This window comes from Festucalex cinctus, chromosome 17 (assembly GCF_051991245.1).
Source record: "Festucalex cinctus isolate MCC-2025b chromosome 17, RoL_Fcin_1.0, whole genome shotgun sequence".
Classification (NCBI taxonomy): Eukaryota; Metazoa; Chordata; class Actinopteri; order Syngnathiformes; family Syngnathidae; genus Festucalex; species Festucalex cinctus.
Window position 1 is genome coordinate 19,361,890 of NC_135427.1, and position 16,544 is coordinate 19,378,433.

Consider the following 16,544-nt stretch of genomic DNA (forward strand, 5'->3'; position numbering starts at 1 on the left):
TCACATTTAAAATCAAGACTCATTGCATTAAATTGCCAGATGAAAACTTAATTTAACTATAATTATAGTTATAGTTTGTTTTGTAAACTAACATAGAACATAGAATGTAGTTTTAAATGTAGGGGAATTAAATATAGGGAAAAATGTACGTAAATAATGATTCAATTAATAAAATGTATATTTATTATTTTATTTTTATTTATTTATTTTGTTTACAGTTTCCTCCGCAGGGTGTCCGGGCTCTCCCTTAGAGATAGGGTGAGAAGCACGGTCATCCGGGAGGGACTCAGAGTCGAGCCGCTGCTCCTCCGCGTTGAGAGGAGCCAGCTGAGGTGGCTCGGGCATCTGGTTCGGATGCCTCCTGGACGCCTCCTGTTCCGGGCATGTCCTACCGGCGGGAGGCCCTGGGGACGACCCAGGACACGCTGGAGAGACTATGTCTCTCGACTGGCCTGGGAACGCCTTGGGATCCCGCCGGCGGAGTTGGTTGAAGTGGCTGGGGAGAGGGAAGTCTGGGTTTCCCCTTTTTTTTTTTTTTTTTTAATAGAGAGAGCTCAGAATTGTTCATTCGGCAGTCTTATCGATTTAACATCTTATCATCATTGCTCTCTCTCTTTTTTTAATTTTTAAAAAAATTGTTTATTTATTTTTTATTTTTTCATATTGTGTGCGTTGGCGTGTGTGTGTGTGTGTGTGTGTGCGCGTGTAAATACGTGTAAATTTATACTCATGAATTCACCTAAAACCTAATAAAAATCCCATTACCCTTCACCTTAACTGGATACTTCAGAGTCTCGCCCGAGTCGTGAAGTTAAGAAGGTCAGGAGACCAGAGGAAAGGTCAAAGAAAGAAAAAAAAGATAAATCAAAGTGAAATCCAGCACCGACTAAACACCTCCTGCCATCCACATGGTTACAAAATCAGTCTTACGCCAACGCAAGAAACTTCTAATTCCAACAAATTAAGGAGATCTCAAGAGACCAGAGGAAAAACTAAAGGGTTTCCCTCCTAAAGCTGCTGCCCCCGCGACCTGACCTCCGTTAGCGGTCGAAGATGATTGGATGGATATTTTGTTTACTAATGCTCATGGGTTAAGTAGATTGGGCTTTGCATACACATCAAGGATTTATTTTAATTACCTTTTAGAGGTGATTAAATACTTTAGCATGTTTAGCATAAACTATTTTTAGTACTGTAGTATGTAATTTACAGTCATATGTTGGCATGATTTGCCTCCTACAAATGCCCTGAATAGTATTATTGCCCGCCATTGTCTTCGCTAATCTTCTGTGCAGAGTGTGCTGTATCTGCCGTTTTGTTTTTTTTTCTTTTCACTTTTCCCTCTGAGCGAGTGGTAGCACACTATTCACAAAGATTAGATTATGCTATTGTGTTGTTATCTAAAGCTGTGCAGCTAATTAAGCACAAAAATGTCTCCCTTTCAATTCAGTCAATTTGCTAATTGGACCTTAATATTTTATGCAAGAGATATTGTGTTAAAATTTCATGTTGCACTTTGATTTAAATTGCTAGAGTTACCTTTACTACAAATATAGTTATAGTACGCCAGAATATTAACATAAGCGACACCTCACAAACAAAACTCAAACCAAACACTCAACTATGACAAAGGGCAAATCGGACAAAGTGCTAAAATATGACTTTTTATTAGTTCACAGTCCAGTTTTTCAGTCATTCATCTCTGAGTAATGAGTCACTGTACACAGCAGACATATGGTACACATCAACACATCAGTCAGGATTTTTCTTTTAAAGAAAAAACAAAGTTTGACAAATAATCAAAAGGCCATTTTAAGTTCAATCATTAAAAGATGCAAACCATACCATGCTCATAAAGATAAAATAAAACTGGTCAGCCAAAGCAAATAAGTATCCAGCCACATTTCCATTTTTTTGCTGTTTGTTGCTCCAACTTCTTGCCGAATTGTGAAAGCCCTTTTACAGCCTAGTAATATTTACAAACAAGGTTTAATAATAAATAATTAGAATGAATTGGATGGAAAGTCATGAAGTTAGGGATTTATTTTTTTTTTTTTTTGAGTAATTTACGTTCTGTTGTCTTTTTATTACTCTAAGTATTGTTTGTTCACTTAAAGAAAAATGGATTTCTGATTTGACATTTGCTGACGTTTCTCTTCAATAGCTGCATTAAAAATGAAATTCATCCCTGTGAAACTTGAGGAAGGAACTGACATTTTAACCGACTCACCCAAGGCATTTCTACTGATATCCCCATATCCTTTATTTTTTTATTTTTTTTATTATTAATATAAATACAAAGCCATTAACTCCTCTTCCCAAACTGTTGAAATACCCCTTAACTCTTTGACCGCCAAAAACGTTTAACTCATTCACTCCCAGCCATTTTCACAGAAGCATTCCCGTTCGCTCCCGGCTGTTTGACTGGATTTTGACTGATTTTTCAAGGCCCACAGAATATTGTGTTCAATTGCTATAAAAGCATGGAACCTATCAAAAGAAAGATTAAAGTCTCTTCTTTCATCAGGAAAAAAAAAGTATGTTTCTACCTGTTTCCGTTTTGCAGCAGTTAGCATTAGAAGAGAGCTTAGTTTAATCAGTTTTCACAAATCTATTCAAAATTGTAATTGATCTTTTTTTCTACATGGCCCTGGTTGATCTTTGCTCTGCTGCCTCCTGCTGGCCGTTTGTGTAATAACTACCATTTCTGCAACCGTTCTTTGCAGTTGAGAGGCTGCATCAAAGCCTTCTGTATGCTCTAGTATTATAAAAAAACAAACAAAAAAACAAAAAAACGTATAGATACGTCTTTGGGACACTTAGAACATTAAAAACCGTATTTACACGTTATTGGGAGCAAATTAGTTAATAACGATTAGTAAAATCATGATGTATGCCGCCATAAACGTTAAATGACGTCAACTCTAAATTTTTTGTCCCCCACCCCCCCATCTCCCCAATGCAACGTCTAAGTGCAGCGCTGCCTGGTCAATGGGTTGTGGAATCGAAAACACTCACTAACTATGGCCAGCAGATGGCAGCATTGTATCTGTTTTCGTGAATGATCAAAGCCTTTGTCATATAAAAGTTTTTTTGATTACGTGTGGCAGTAAAAGAGTTAAAAACATTTTCATCCCATTGCCTCAAGTCTTTTTTTTTTTTCCTCTCAATCTCCTTGTCCAGGTCGAGTGTCATTTTTTTCCTCCGGCTCCGAGAACCTCCACCGTGTGGAGAAGGTGACTTGGGGTACCCGATACGCCATCACGGTGTCCTTTACGTGCGACCCTACGCAAGCCATCTCCGACCCTGCTCTGCCTTGAGGCGGCCGTGGGCGATGAGGCGGACTTCAGTCCTCCGTCTCAATCAGGGCCTGCAGACAGCAAGAAGAGGAAATGTCTTTGATGGTACAGACTTTTTTATTTTATTTTATTTTATTTTTTATAATCTAATTCAGTTTAGTTGAGGTGTTAAGGTTCTGCACACGTTTCCACATCAGTCCTTGATCATTCAAGGCAGACATCACGAGGTTGCCAATGTGTGAATGTGTGTGATTTTAATATTTGATGAAGAGCTGACAAGCACCTACTACAAACATGGCAAAAAAAACAAAAAAAAACTCAGGAGTAAAACCGTGTTTGACAGCAGTGCTTCCGCTTACTAACCGAGTCACTGTTGATCATAATAATTTGTTCATCTGTGTATTGCCCCAGTTCATGCATTTATAAAACTTATTGAACTGCTTTGTTTTGAATTGTTAATAGAATGAATCTTTTCTCTCTGTGATTTTGTTAAAGCCAAACATGTTTTTCAACAATGATGAAGTTTTTTCTTTTTCATATCTGTGTAAGTCAGTGTCCAAGCTATGGCTTGGGGGCCATTTGTGGCCCCCGGCATATAAGTTTTGATTCGCCTGACGTAACTGTTTATAACAGGGGTGTAAAACTCATGTTAGCTTAGGTGCCGCATGGAGGAAAATATATTATCAAGTGGGCCGCATCGTGAAAAAAAAAGGTATAACTGAAAAACGATTTCCGTCATTTATACACAGATTTTCGTGGACCAGCCCTAAATTACGGAGCTCAACTATAATTATATTGTTCCGAAAAATAACACGAATGCAAATGGCACACTTTGCCGGTATACGTTCCGGACATGTAAATCGACCTGTTTTGCACCTATATGGTTCCCAGAATGCATTGCATGGCACAGTTAATGATGTTATAAGGACGTTAATCCTTGTCATTTATTTGCGTTACCAGTAATTGAATTTCTGTCATATTTAACACGTTTATGTCGGTGTATGATTAAAATAATAATAATTGAACAAACCTTACTTTAAGTTGTGTGTAAAATAATAACATCCAGGACGACGATTCCCCGTACAATTTGCATTTCTCATCTGAGGACTGCATGTGAAATGACAAATTTATATGTTTTGATTGTGGCCGGATGATTAATTAGTCCAACATTAAAATTTTATTTATTTTTTTACTTTACGAAATCATCTCGCGGGCCGGATTAAACCCATTTGGGGGCCTGATCCGGCCCACGGGCCGTATGATTGACACCCCTGGTTTATAATGTAATGTTTCACTTTTGTATTGCTGCCAAACAAATTTGGGGGTTATATTTATTTTATATAAACCAATAACTTCAGTTTTTTCTTCTAAGCAATTAGCGCCAGTTTGCATTCACAATTTCACACCTACATATTTTATGTTTTTTTTTCTCCTCCCCTTTTAATAACTCTTAATGCTATTTTTTTTCTGCATGATGCCTGCCTGTGTTCTGGGGGTATTTTTATATTGTAGCTTTTTTTTTGGGGGGGGGGGGGGGTCCTTCAATGCAGCTATATTTGTCATGCCCGGTGTATATAGGGGTTTCACTGTCCTGTTTGCCTTTGAGAGTTTGCATTTAGCTTTCCATTCATTTTTATACACTATGAAATAAGATGATTCCATTTTTATGCAGTTACCAAAGATGGATTTTCTTTTTTTTTTTTTTTTTAAAGATTTGTTTTTCCTGTATATTCTTTTGGAACAGTGAATGTCTTTCATGTCTATGTGACAATTATTGTTGCCATTCTTTTTAAATGTGTTCCCCGAAAGAATTACTTCCACATTGTCGGCTTCATTTGAAACAATCGAGTGTTTGTCTGTGCACTTGAAGAGCTTTGAAGTTTGGTTGAGATTTGAAGCTATGCATATTTAAAATTCAGCTGGTGTTCTTTCAACCCAAGGTGTTCTATTTCGTAAACTGATAATGACTGTCATTAAAACTAAAAAAGTTCAGTTTCTCCACTGTTGTGTCCTGTTGAAATTTCTCAGATGTGTAGTTTTTTTTTATTTTATTTTTTTTATGTTTTATTAACTCTAAAATAAAGAGGAAAACAAAAATTTCTGCTATAATATGAAATTACAATGAAATACTCCTTGCAGAATGTGAAGCAACACAATGCGAGTGTCACGAAAAGAGTTTTGTTTTTTTCACCTCTGTGCTCTGCCAGTGTACACAAAGCACTAAAGGATATGTTGCAATGAATTTATTCATGAGTTTGCAGCACTTGAAGTGTGCACACTCGAAACGTTAAAGTGTACCCGGGACATCGGCTTTTTAAAACGTCATTTATCTAGTAGCGGTAAACAAGTTGAATGAGGGGCAAAGTAGATCATTGTTGCCTTGGTAACACTTAACATCCAATTATGGTAAAATAATTATTGTAAGTACCGCTATGTCATTTTCCATCAACTGACCCTTGCAGAAAATCTTCCCCAAAGCCATATTACCAAGTTTATTAGGTGCAACCGTCCATTTTGTTACCAAGTTTGATGGGAAAATAATATTCTAATTAGTCGAGCACACTTCTGCCCAGGCATTTTCCCCCATCTCCCATTATTTCAGTCTTATTTGAATTTAAATAAAGACATCCATATGCTCGTGTTTTCTCATTTAGATTCAAGAATTATTCACTGAGAAATTAAAAGTTTAAAAAAAAAAGTGCCTTTCCATTTTCTATAGATGAGGATTACATTCAGCACCAATGTTATAAATTGTAATATCACATTTCCACTTGTTGCCATTTCTGCTACCATTCTGTGGTTCATGCAAAGAAAACTAAACAAAGGAAATTCTCACGGTTTCCGTAGGTCATGAAAAGCATTAAAAGAAATTCATGGATTTTGCTGAAATGAAGGCCTTAAATAGCAGAAAAAGGTATTAAATATGATGTCCAGAGGCAGTAAAATGTAAATACAATTGAAAGATTTTACAAACATTGTGCAAAACAGTCACTGTAACACAGTTAGCAATAATAAATGTGTTTTTTGTTTTTAAGTATGTATTAATTGGGAATGGTGACTAGATAATAAAAATAAATAAATAAATGGCCTGTAGTCAATAAGTTGCTCTGAATTTGGAAAAGAAAAATGCAGTGTTTCTGTCACCAATGTCCAACATGAAACACTGTTGCCATCTAGCGCCAGAAAATTTGCCTCAATACAAATTTATGACTGTTTCAAATTTTTTTGAACTGTTTAGGTATATCTTTTCAACATCAAATAACTTGAATTGTCCATCCACCCATTACTCACTTTTAAATTACTGTATCATTGAACTGAATGATACATCCACATTTGTAATTGGTAACCATATTAGTCCATTTTTGTTAAGAGTATGAACATTTTATTAAATATTTTATTTAGTGCTGTCAAAGTTAAAGCATTCACTCATTGACTCATCACAAACAATTATGGCATTAATCATATATTAATGCAGATGAATTGCACTATTAATTTTGACCACAGACTCCTTTATCTTGACGAATGGTTACGTTAAAGGTAGCACAGTTTGTGTTTGAGCAATAACACAACTACATGCATTAAAGTATAGCATTTCATAAATGTTCACATATGACATTCAGATATTTGTTCATGTCAAATTAACTGGGGTCTTTTTTTTTTCTTTTTAAATTATGCAAGTAATTAATTGACTAGAAAAAGAGGAGGATAAAAAAATTGTTGAGGACGTCCTCATAACATTAAATGTCGAAAGAATTAACAGGTGCTTTTCAAATTTGGCGGGCAAAAAATGCCGATGAAAATCATTTCTAATTAAGTGAGTAATCGTGATTATTAAAAATTCTAAGATGTGATTAATCTGATTACAAAATATAATGGTTTGACAGCTCTAATTTTATTGTACTTTTAGAACAGCTATAACGTGATTAATCGTTCCACTCCACCTGAGCAACAACAGTCTGTTATGTGTCCTGGTATTGTGATGCCAAAAATAACAGATGGCCGTTTGAGTCGATAATACGTTAATAAGACTGATTAAAGTAAACCAGCTTCTTTCATTAAAACCATATTAGCCCTCCATAAAACATGAGACACATTTGAGCATTAGTTGATCTTCCAAAAAGAACATCTTGAACAGGATGTGTTCCGGTTTATTCGCTGCCTAATCGTTCCGTGTTACATGAGTATAGTCAACTCTTCCAAAGTTTTGTTCTTGTTTGTTCATAATTAGGTATAAACAAACATTGCAATAAGTTTCTGGTGAATATTTCCACACAGACCGGTGATGATTACATTGTTTTAGTGTCTAATATCGTTATGTATGGTGCTGGCTTCAATATGTGGTAATACAACATATTTGTGCTTCACATTGAAATCCTGTACTTCTACTAAATGTTTAGCGTATTTCATAAGGGAGCCACATAGGATCCATTAATTCGTAATCCAACATCAAAGGGTTTGAAGCAAAACAACAAAACCACCATCTGTAATTTCCTTGCATTAAAAAAATACCATTCAAGGATAGAAAACCAATATTAAAAGGATACTTGACGCATTGAGCCATTTTCAACAGTAAATTTGATAACTTCATTATTTTTGGTACTCACAGAATCTTACATGTGTGAATGAGTGAGTGGGGAAAAAAAAAATAATCCATGCGTGCTTTCAAATTGCCGCGGGAGTGACCGGCAGCCGGCAAATTCGCCCGGACCCGTTTGCGACACGCCGCCCTCCCGCTCTGCGATTGGCTGGAGGGTTGTAAACACTGTCTTTCCACAGAAACGTCCCGCTGTTTACAAAACAAACACAAAATGGCAAAATAGAGGCTGGGGGGTGAGGGTGTAGGACAAAATCACCACCAGAAATGAAGACAAGCCCTGATCTGTAAATTGAGAAGTAGTTTGTTTGTTTAAATCCTGTATTTAAAAAGTGCATTTTCCAGAGTGAAACCGGCAGACACGGCCTTTAAATCGAAATTTTCCACTTGCTGTCGACTGAAGATGACATCACCGGTGCTGAGAAAGTAGGTAACGACCATTCATGGCTCAGTTTGCTGACCAAAAGCAGAAAACAGGTGAGACATGATTGGTCGTTACTACGTGATGTCATCTTCAGTCGACAGCAAGTGAAGAAAATTATTTTTTTTTTTTTCAAGGGGATACTTGACTCATTGAGCCATTTTCAGCAGTAAAAAGTTAATATTTTGTCCACAATGACTTGGTAACTTCATTATTTTTTATGTACAATAAATACTGCTAAATACTAATTTTTCCACTTGCCGTCGACTGAAGATGGCATCACCTGTGCTGAGGAAGTAACGACCAATCATGGCTCACCTGTTTTCTGAGTTTGGTCAGCAAACTTGAGCCGTGATTGGTCGTCAACTTTTTCCTCAGGACAGGTGATGTCATCTTCAGTTGACAGCAAGTGGAAAAATTACTTTTTAAAGTTATTAATTGTAAAAGGAAAATAATTGAGTTATCAAATTCAATCTGGACAAAATATGAACTTTTTACTGCTTAAAATGGCTCAATGAGTCAAGTATATATCTTTAAGTGCACTAATTCCTTTTTGTGCATTTTTTTCACAAAAAAATAAATAAATAAATTAGCCCTATGCATGTTGTAGAGTAGTGCAGTATATGACAGTAAATGAGTACTATTACAACTAATACATGTCTGCCATCTACTGGTGAATGGTTATATTACAACTTTAAACTATAATAGCTTTTTCTTTCTTTTTTTTTTAATATTATTTAATATCCATCCATCCATTTTCTTGACCGCTTTTTCCTCACAAGGGTCGCGGGGGGTGCTGGCGCCTATCTCAGCTGGCTCTGGTCAGTAGGCGGGGGACACCCTGGACTGATTGCCAGCCAATCGCGGGGCACACAGAGACGAACAACCATCCACACTCACACGCACACCTAGGGACAATTCGGAGCGCCCAATTAACCTGCCATGCATGTCTTTGGAATGTGGGAGGAGACCGGAGTACCCGGAGAAGACCCACGCGGGCACGGGGAGAACATGCAAACTCCACCCAGGAAGGCAGGAACCTGGACTCGAACTGGAGTCCTCAGAACTGGGAGGCGGACGTGCTAACCACTCGGACACCGTGCCGCCTATTATTATTTAATATATTTAATAATATATTTTGCTTGTTTCTGTTTCATCTGGCATTTTTTTCCACATTGCAGTTTTCAGTGGAATTGAATGTTTATCAGCGGTTTCAGATTAATTCTTCGGGTTTGTTAAAAAAAAAAGAAAAAAAAGTAAAAAGCCCGTAGGTCGCCAATTGCCTATCCCAGTACGCATTAGAAAACAAGTGTTTGCGTGGAAATTTCATTCAGGACACTCAAGTGCGGTGTGTTCTCACCACCCTCCATTTCCGAGCGGCTCCCTCATCACTTGAACGTCCCCATGACGAGCGTCTCCGAGGTGAACTCGAACTGGTTGCTGGAGGATGCAGACTTGCCCCAAGAATACAAGCTGGGCGGCCGCTGCTTAAACGAAGACGTGTACCTGTAGAAGCTCCTGTTTTGTTGTTGTTTTTGAATTGTGAAACAACAACAGGGTGAGACAGAAAAACAAACACGTTTGTGAATGTGTGTGTGGGTGTACGTTCGAAATATATACGGTGATCACCGATCAGGAGATGTCACTAATATTTCTCAGCTGGGTTTGTGAAGCCCTTCACGTCTAGTGTACTTAATGTAACCAAATTATTAGGTGCGCCCAGCGAGGCACAGTACGGTATTCTAAATTCCCCAAAACGGTACATTAGACTTGCCCCAGCATGAAAATGAAGAAGTCAATGTAGTGCACTGTTTCACTAGTACTACTAGTACAGGGGTCGGCAGTCTCTACTGTCATAGGAGCCATTGTAGGCCAAATAAATAACCAAAAATCTGTCTGGAGCCGCACAACCTTTGAACTTTATGATAAACGAAACAGTGCCTTAGTGTTAGTCTAATGTAGTGAGGGCCTAAGAGCTGCACCATAACAAAAAATATGCAACATCCAATACTTTGACTCATTTTCTTCTACCTTTTGTCTTCTGTTTTTGGATTTTTTAAAAATGTATTTATTTATTTTTGGCAATGTATCAGAATGTGGTTTTCATACCTTTTTAGACTTTTCTGCATTTCTGTCAAATTTCTGACATTTTTGGCAATTTTATGCACATGATAATTTTCAATCTCCTTCCTTTTTTTTGTGACATTTTATTGTCTGTCAAATTTCTGACATTTTTGGCAATATTATGCACGTGATCATTTTCAACCTCTCTTCTTCCTTTTTTTTAATATATATATATTTTGGCTTTTTTTTTTTTAACTTTTTTTATTGCCTTTTTTGCTATCAATTTTCCGACATTTTTGGCAATTTTGTGGTAATTTTTGTAATTTTTTCTTGAACATTTATATTTACTGCTTTTTTTAAAGAATGTTACACTTATGTATGTTACGGTACAGTATATGTTAATTTTCTGCCTTTTCCTTCTCTCTGGACATTTTATAGTCGCTTTTAGGGCATTATTGTTTATATATATATATATATATATATAGTTTTTCATCTACCTTTTGGCTCTTTTTCTGAAAAATTATAAATTTGGACTCTGACATCTTTTGAATATTCAATTACTCATTTTAAAACTAAATTGATAATTAATTCAAATAATATTTTATCTAAGAAATTAAAAAAAAGTAAAAATTCTATTAATTCTTAATAAAGAGCCACAGGTTGCAGACCCTATAGTATGCGGATGCCAACAAATGCAGTTTTACCACACTATTAACATCCTGTTAGTATGCTGGTGTGCAGAAATGTTATCAAATCAAATCAAACTTTATTTATATAGCAAATTTCATACATTCAAATGCAACTCAAAGTGCTGACCAATTAAAACATCCATAATACAATAAAACGAAAAAGCCATCCCTTCCCCTCCATATCCCCACGATCGTACCCACAGACACACGCGCAAACCACAACATGGCGGGGCACAGAAGAACCCTGTGAGGAAAGGCACCCAAAAGGTTATTCCTTCATTGTCCCATTTACAAGGAACAGATAAAAGGTTGAGAGTTCATTTTAGTTGTTTGGAATCTGTTCTCGTCGACTCTATATGAGAACCAAAGTGCTGCCACTATTAATGAAGTAAACCATCATTCGGCTGACAATTCAAAAGCAACCCATCGGAAAGATTTGAATTGTGTGGATGTCCCAATACGGACCTGACTGTCTCTCTGTTGCAAGAAATAACTGTACCGAGCATAGGAATTAAGAACTATATTATATACACTGCAGTTTGGAGTCTTTGGGGAATTCAAGAGCATGTTGGATAGTGCAACACTGCAGGACACTGTTATACTGTAAATCCACTCGAAGCCTGAAGCTGAGTCATACAAGATATTGATTCAAGTTGTCCACATGACGCTTCTATCTGCTCTGCTGATAAAAGTGAGAATAGAATAGAAGAGAAGTAAAACAATGAGAAAGTTGAAGGTCAGTGAAAGTGAAGTGAAATAAATGTAGCAACTATGGATAGGCAGTAAAACTTGAGCAAATGGAGAAACTCGTCCTCATTCCGGCCCATCACAGCAACGAGTTTTGCATCTTTGCTGTCAGAGTCAAACAATGGAAGTGCCCGCTTCACTGTGATCATCTTGTTGACCAGTTGACCAGTCTGGAATGGGATTATAATAGTTTTTGATATTTCGTTATAGTTTGTTAATATTTCCTTGGTTTTAAGTAGGGATGTAACGATATCCAAACATCACGATATTATCACGATATGAAGGTCACGATACGATAATTATCACGATATTGTGGGGGCGTTGGCGATATTTAAAAATGATCACAAAATTGTAAAAAAGATAGGTCATACTTTTTTAGTAAAAACAAACAAAACAAAACAATATTGTGCTTTTGTACATAACAGCTATGCATATAAACCACCTACAATCTCTAATAATATTGTGGCACTTGCTCATGCAAGCACACATTGATCGCTTCACAAGCAAATTAGGTTCCCCTTCATCTGACAATTAGCATAGATTTTAAACATAGAAGGCCAAAACATCCCTAATTAAAATTAAATTGCACTAATATACTAGCCACTAGAGGGTGCTAGAACGGCACAAATGGAAATCAACCTGAGTTTTTTAACAAATGTGTTCCTTTTAAATATTGTGAACATGACGACGACAATATTGTGGCAGTTTTAATATCGCGTTATCACTAGTGTTGTTCCGATACCGTTGTTTGGCCCCCGATACCGATACCCAGCTTTGCAGTATCGGTCGATACCGATACCATACCGAGACTTAAGGATTTTTTCCTCAACATGAAAAAGCTGTCCTGCCATTGGTTCAGAGCATTCAAGGGCCAATGGGATATCTTAGATCGGCATGCAGTCAACATGTCACATATCAGTGAATGTCATGCACCAGCAAGACACAAGATGCTGCATACAAAATCCTATATTAGCGTAGGAATTAATGGTATCGGCATTTTACTTGTGAGTACTCACCGATACCGATACCACTGTTTTAATGCAGTATCGGCACCTCTGTATCAGTACCAGTATCGGTATCGGAACAACACTAGATCACGATATTGCCCTTATCGTGACATCCCTAGTTTTAAGTAGTTTGAGTATATTTGCTAGTAAAAAAATAAATAAAAAAAAATCAATCAATCTTTTAAAACTCTTTGACTGCCAAAGACGTTTCATGATGATTAGTAAAATTCCAATGAATGGAATGCGATCTTTCATTTCGTAGCCACATTGTATATGTAGTAAAGGCAAACAATATTCTTTTTGCCTTGAAAGATGAGTTAAAATGCTCAAAAGCGGCTGGCACTGTGGATTTTTTTGTTTTGTTTTTATAACGCCTGGCAGTCAAAGAGTTAATGCTTCATTTAAGTAATTGTTTTTATTAGTGTTTGTATTTGGGGGTTTTAAGGGATGTTTGATACCAGTTTTTCGACTGATACGATATCAAGTACCGATAGTACTTGCAAAGAAAATCCCCACACCCACAAAAAACTGACATAATTTAACACATTCATTGCCAGACCTGCAAAAAATGCATCATTTGACGTCTTTTTTTCCGTCAGTTAAACATGGTAAAAATCAATGAAGCAATTATCAATTGTTGATATAATGTACAGCAGGGGTGTCCAAACTTTTTCCTCTGAGGGCCACATACAGAAAAATAGAAAGCTGCAAGGGCCACTTTGATTTTATTTTATTTTTTATTAACACATTCATTGCCAGGCCAGCAAAAAAAAAATGCATTATTTGACGTCTTTTTCCGTCAATGGCAGTGAATGAGTTAAAGAAAGGGCTGTATATCCCAGTATGGTATTGCCCTTAAAATTTCATGTAATTAATCTCAATTTTCTATTCTTCTCATAGTTTTCTAATGCAAAACAACCACAAAATAGACCAGCGTCGCAAGTACAGATTTTTAAATATATGGAGTATTTGTCCAGTGTAATATTTTAAAAAAGGCACATAATTTAGGCTATGTAATAATAAAAAAAGTCAAATAAACTACAATTCCCAAATGACTTTTTGACCTTCTTTCTTCCGCATGGCCATGCAGTAATATCGAAATAAATTAATTACAAAAAAACAACAACAACTTTGAAAGCTAATTTATAAAATTAATTGACAAAGATGAAAACAAATTATGTTTTTGCCTTAATTACATAGTTTTAGTTTGATGTAGAAATGTAAAATGTACACAGTAAATTCTGTAGAGTAAATTTGACTCTATTGTATTTACAGTGGGACCAAATACACTCAGTTTTAGAGTACAATTTATACTTGTAAGAAAAAATAAAAGTAACTCAAGGGTGGAGGAACAAACTCACGACCTTCATCTTGGGAAAGACACCCGATTTACTCCCTGAACCTGTGTGTTAGTATATTGCTTGGGTCAGCTGCAGCTAATTACATAATTCCATGGAATCTTCCACCAAGACCAAAACCGACGTCCTTGGTCTCCTGGAGATCAGCATAGAGTAAGATGGGCACAGCTCAGGTGGTAGTGTGGCAGTCTCCCAAGGTGAAGGTTGTGAGTTCGTTCCTCAACCCTTGAGTCACTTTTTTTTCCCCCAGTTCTTTCTTTTACTCTCTTACTAGTGTAAATCTTAGCCTGCTCTAAAACTGAATGGAGTCAAATTTACTCTTCAGAACTTACTGTGTAGTTTCATTTAATTATTATTTTTTTTTATATCTAATTTTTTTTATTTTGTCACATTTTTTTTATTTTTTATTTTTTTTTACTAATAACGTGTCTTGTACTAGTAGCTACTTTTTTGGGGGTTGGCAGGGTAATGGATTGTCATTTTAATGGAGTTAGCCTATATGGAATCATACATACTTGTGTCTGTTCTTCAGGTACTCCCTGTAGTTCTTGGTGAGGAGCGTGTAGAGGAAAGGGTTAATGCAGCTGTTGCTGTAGGTGAGGCTGGCCACCAGGTAGTTGATACAGGTGTGCGTCCTCGAGGCCAGGCTCAACGGCTTGTTGTGGTACAGCGGCAACAGCTGCCAGATCCAAAAGGGCAGGAAACAGGCCCAGAACACCAAGACGATGGTGAAAATCATGAGGAGAACTTTTTGTTTGGGCGAACGCTTCCCTCCTTTGTTGATAACCGAGTTGCGCTGGGACTCCAAGTAGGTGCGCGCCAGCTTGACGTACAGGTATCCGATAATGAGGCCCGGCGCCATGATGCTGGTGCCGAACAGGACCGTCACGTAGACTTTGTAGGCGAGGGGCGCCCATGTGGGCGCGCACATCCTCTTGACGCCACCGTCGGGCGATTCGGCGCTCGTCTGGGCCACCATGACCATCATGGGCACGGTGAGGAGCAAGGAGAGGAGCCACACGCCCCACGCCAGAGCCTTGCGGTAACTCTTGGAGCGGCGCACCGTGTCCAGCGGCTTGGTGACGGCCAGGTAGCGCTCGGAGCACATGACGGTGAGCGTGAAGATGCTGGCGTGCATGGTGAGCAGGTCGAGGCTGAGCAGGACGCGGCAGCCCACGTCGCCGAAGTACCAGTCCTTCAGGAAGTAGGTGGACACCACGAACGGGATGGTGGACAGGTAGAGCAGGTCCGCCAGCGCCAGGTTGATGATGGAGATGTACATGGACGTGGCGAAGCGGATGGAGTGACACATAACCACAAGCGTGTACACATTCCCGGACACCCCGACCACGTACACGACGGACAGGAGGGTCCCAAAAGTAGAGGTGATGACGAGTTCCTCATCGGCTGTCGGCGGACCTGTATTGAAAAAAGACTTATTTGTCATCCTTGCCTTTCTTTTCTTTCCTTTTCCTGTTCATAAATAAAAGCGCCCTTCCTGTCTCCGTATAGAAGTTTTTTGGAAAGATGCGCGCGTTGACGCAGCTGTCTCCCGCCGCTTATCAGCCTGCGAGACCGCAAGCAGCTCGCACACTGCAGTTTTGCTCTTGACGTCATCACCGTAACACTCGTAACAAAGATCTGGAAATAATTCCACACTCGTTGGCCACAAGATTAGGCACACATGCTGTCGAAGAGCACAAAAGCTGCAATAAACCATTTAAGCTTGAGAGGTTACTCATAATAAAAGTGATGCAACAATAAAAGTACTACACATGAAAATAAAATGAAAAAAAAAAAACAACAACAACATTGTACTTTTTAAAAAAAATGATAGTATTTAGTGGCGACAAAACATGATGCATCAAATATTCTGAACAGCAAATCTAATTTGAAATCGGAAGTCATGGAAAACTGAGACAACCAAATATTTAAGCGTACAGCTATTATGAGGTTAAAAATAAATAAATAAATAAATAAATAATCCCTCTAAATTGTGTGATCTACATGCCAAGAGATTAACTGCGACCAATCTGGGATGGGTTCCATTCCATTCTATTGAAGACGGGCCAAAATAATAAATTATTTTAGGTGCAATGCATGCCATGCTGAGCCCAAAGGTTGCTTATTTATTCATTGCTGACTTCACTTTTCATGCTAATGCACTGTATCTAAATTGTGCTGATGCTCCATATTCAAATTTATGTGGGTATAAATTTCTTTACAATATATTGTGTGCAGCACCAGTAGTCTAAAACTGCATTTTGATTAAAATTGTGATTGTAGAACATAAATTAAGCAATAAAATCCACCATTTTTTCAGGGCGACCATTTCCCCTCTTACTGTCGAGTGAAAATGACATCA

The 16,544-nt window shown here is 37.7% G+C and overlaps 2 protein-coding genes across 5 annotated transcripts in view; one reads left to right on the forward strand and one right to left on the reverse strand.

Annotated features, from left to right (window-relative positions):
• Window positions 1-4,814, forward strand: part of ogfod3 (2-oxoglutarate and iron dependent oxygenase domain containing 3) — a 29,723-nt gene extending 24,909 nt beyond the window's left edge. Inside the window, exon 10 of one of the 3 annotated variants that reach the window (XM_077502001.1) lies at window positions 3,184-4,814. In XM_077502001.1, the coding sequence (XP_077358127.1) occupies window positions 3,184-3,463 (280 nt within the window). In that variant the 3' untranslated portion in view covers window positions 3,464-4,814. The remainder of the gene's footprint in view (window positions 1-3,183) is intronic. The other 2 variants (XM_077502003.1, XM_077502002.1) reach the window with 2 other exon arrangements.
• LOC144004646 (urotensin-2 receptor) lies at window positions 1,687-15,766 on the reverse strand. 2 transcript variants are annotated; one of them, XM_077502005.1, is made up of 3 exons: window positions 14,695-15,766; window positions 9,678-9,832; window positions 1,687-3,370 (listed from the first exon to the last, which is right to left on the reverse strand). In XM_077502005.1, exons 1-2 carry the CDS (start codon window positions 15,624-15,626, stop codon window positions 9,703-9,705), a joined length of 1,062 nt encoding a protein of 353 aa, XP_077358131.1. In that variant the 5' UTR covers window positions 15,627-15,766; the 3' UTR covers window positions 1,687-3,370; window positions 9,678-9,702. The 2 variants fall into 2 exon arrangements, with proteins under 2 accessions (XP_077358131.1, XP_077358130.1); XM_077502004.1 differs by having other exon boundaries at window positions 9,675-9,832.
• Window positions 15,767-16,544: the final 778 nt, after the last annotated feature.

Bases quoted from the DNA above. Each gene is read 5' to 3' on its own strand.
- LOC144004646 (XM_077502005.1), bottom strand. From the start codon at position 15,626: ATGACAAATAAGTCTTTTTTCAATACAGGTCCGCCGACAGCCGATGAG. The intron at 9,833-14,694 runs GTATGTATGATT...ACAACAAAACAG, and splicing joins TACCTGAAGAACAGACACAA to GAGCTTCTACAGGTACACGT.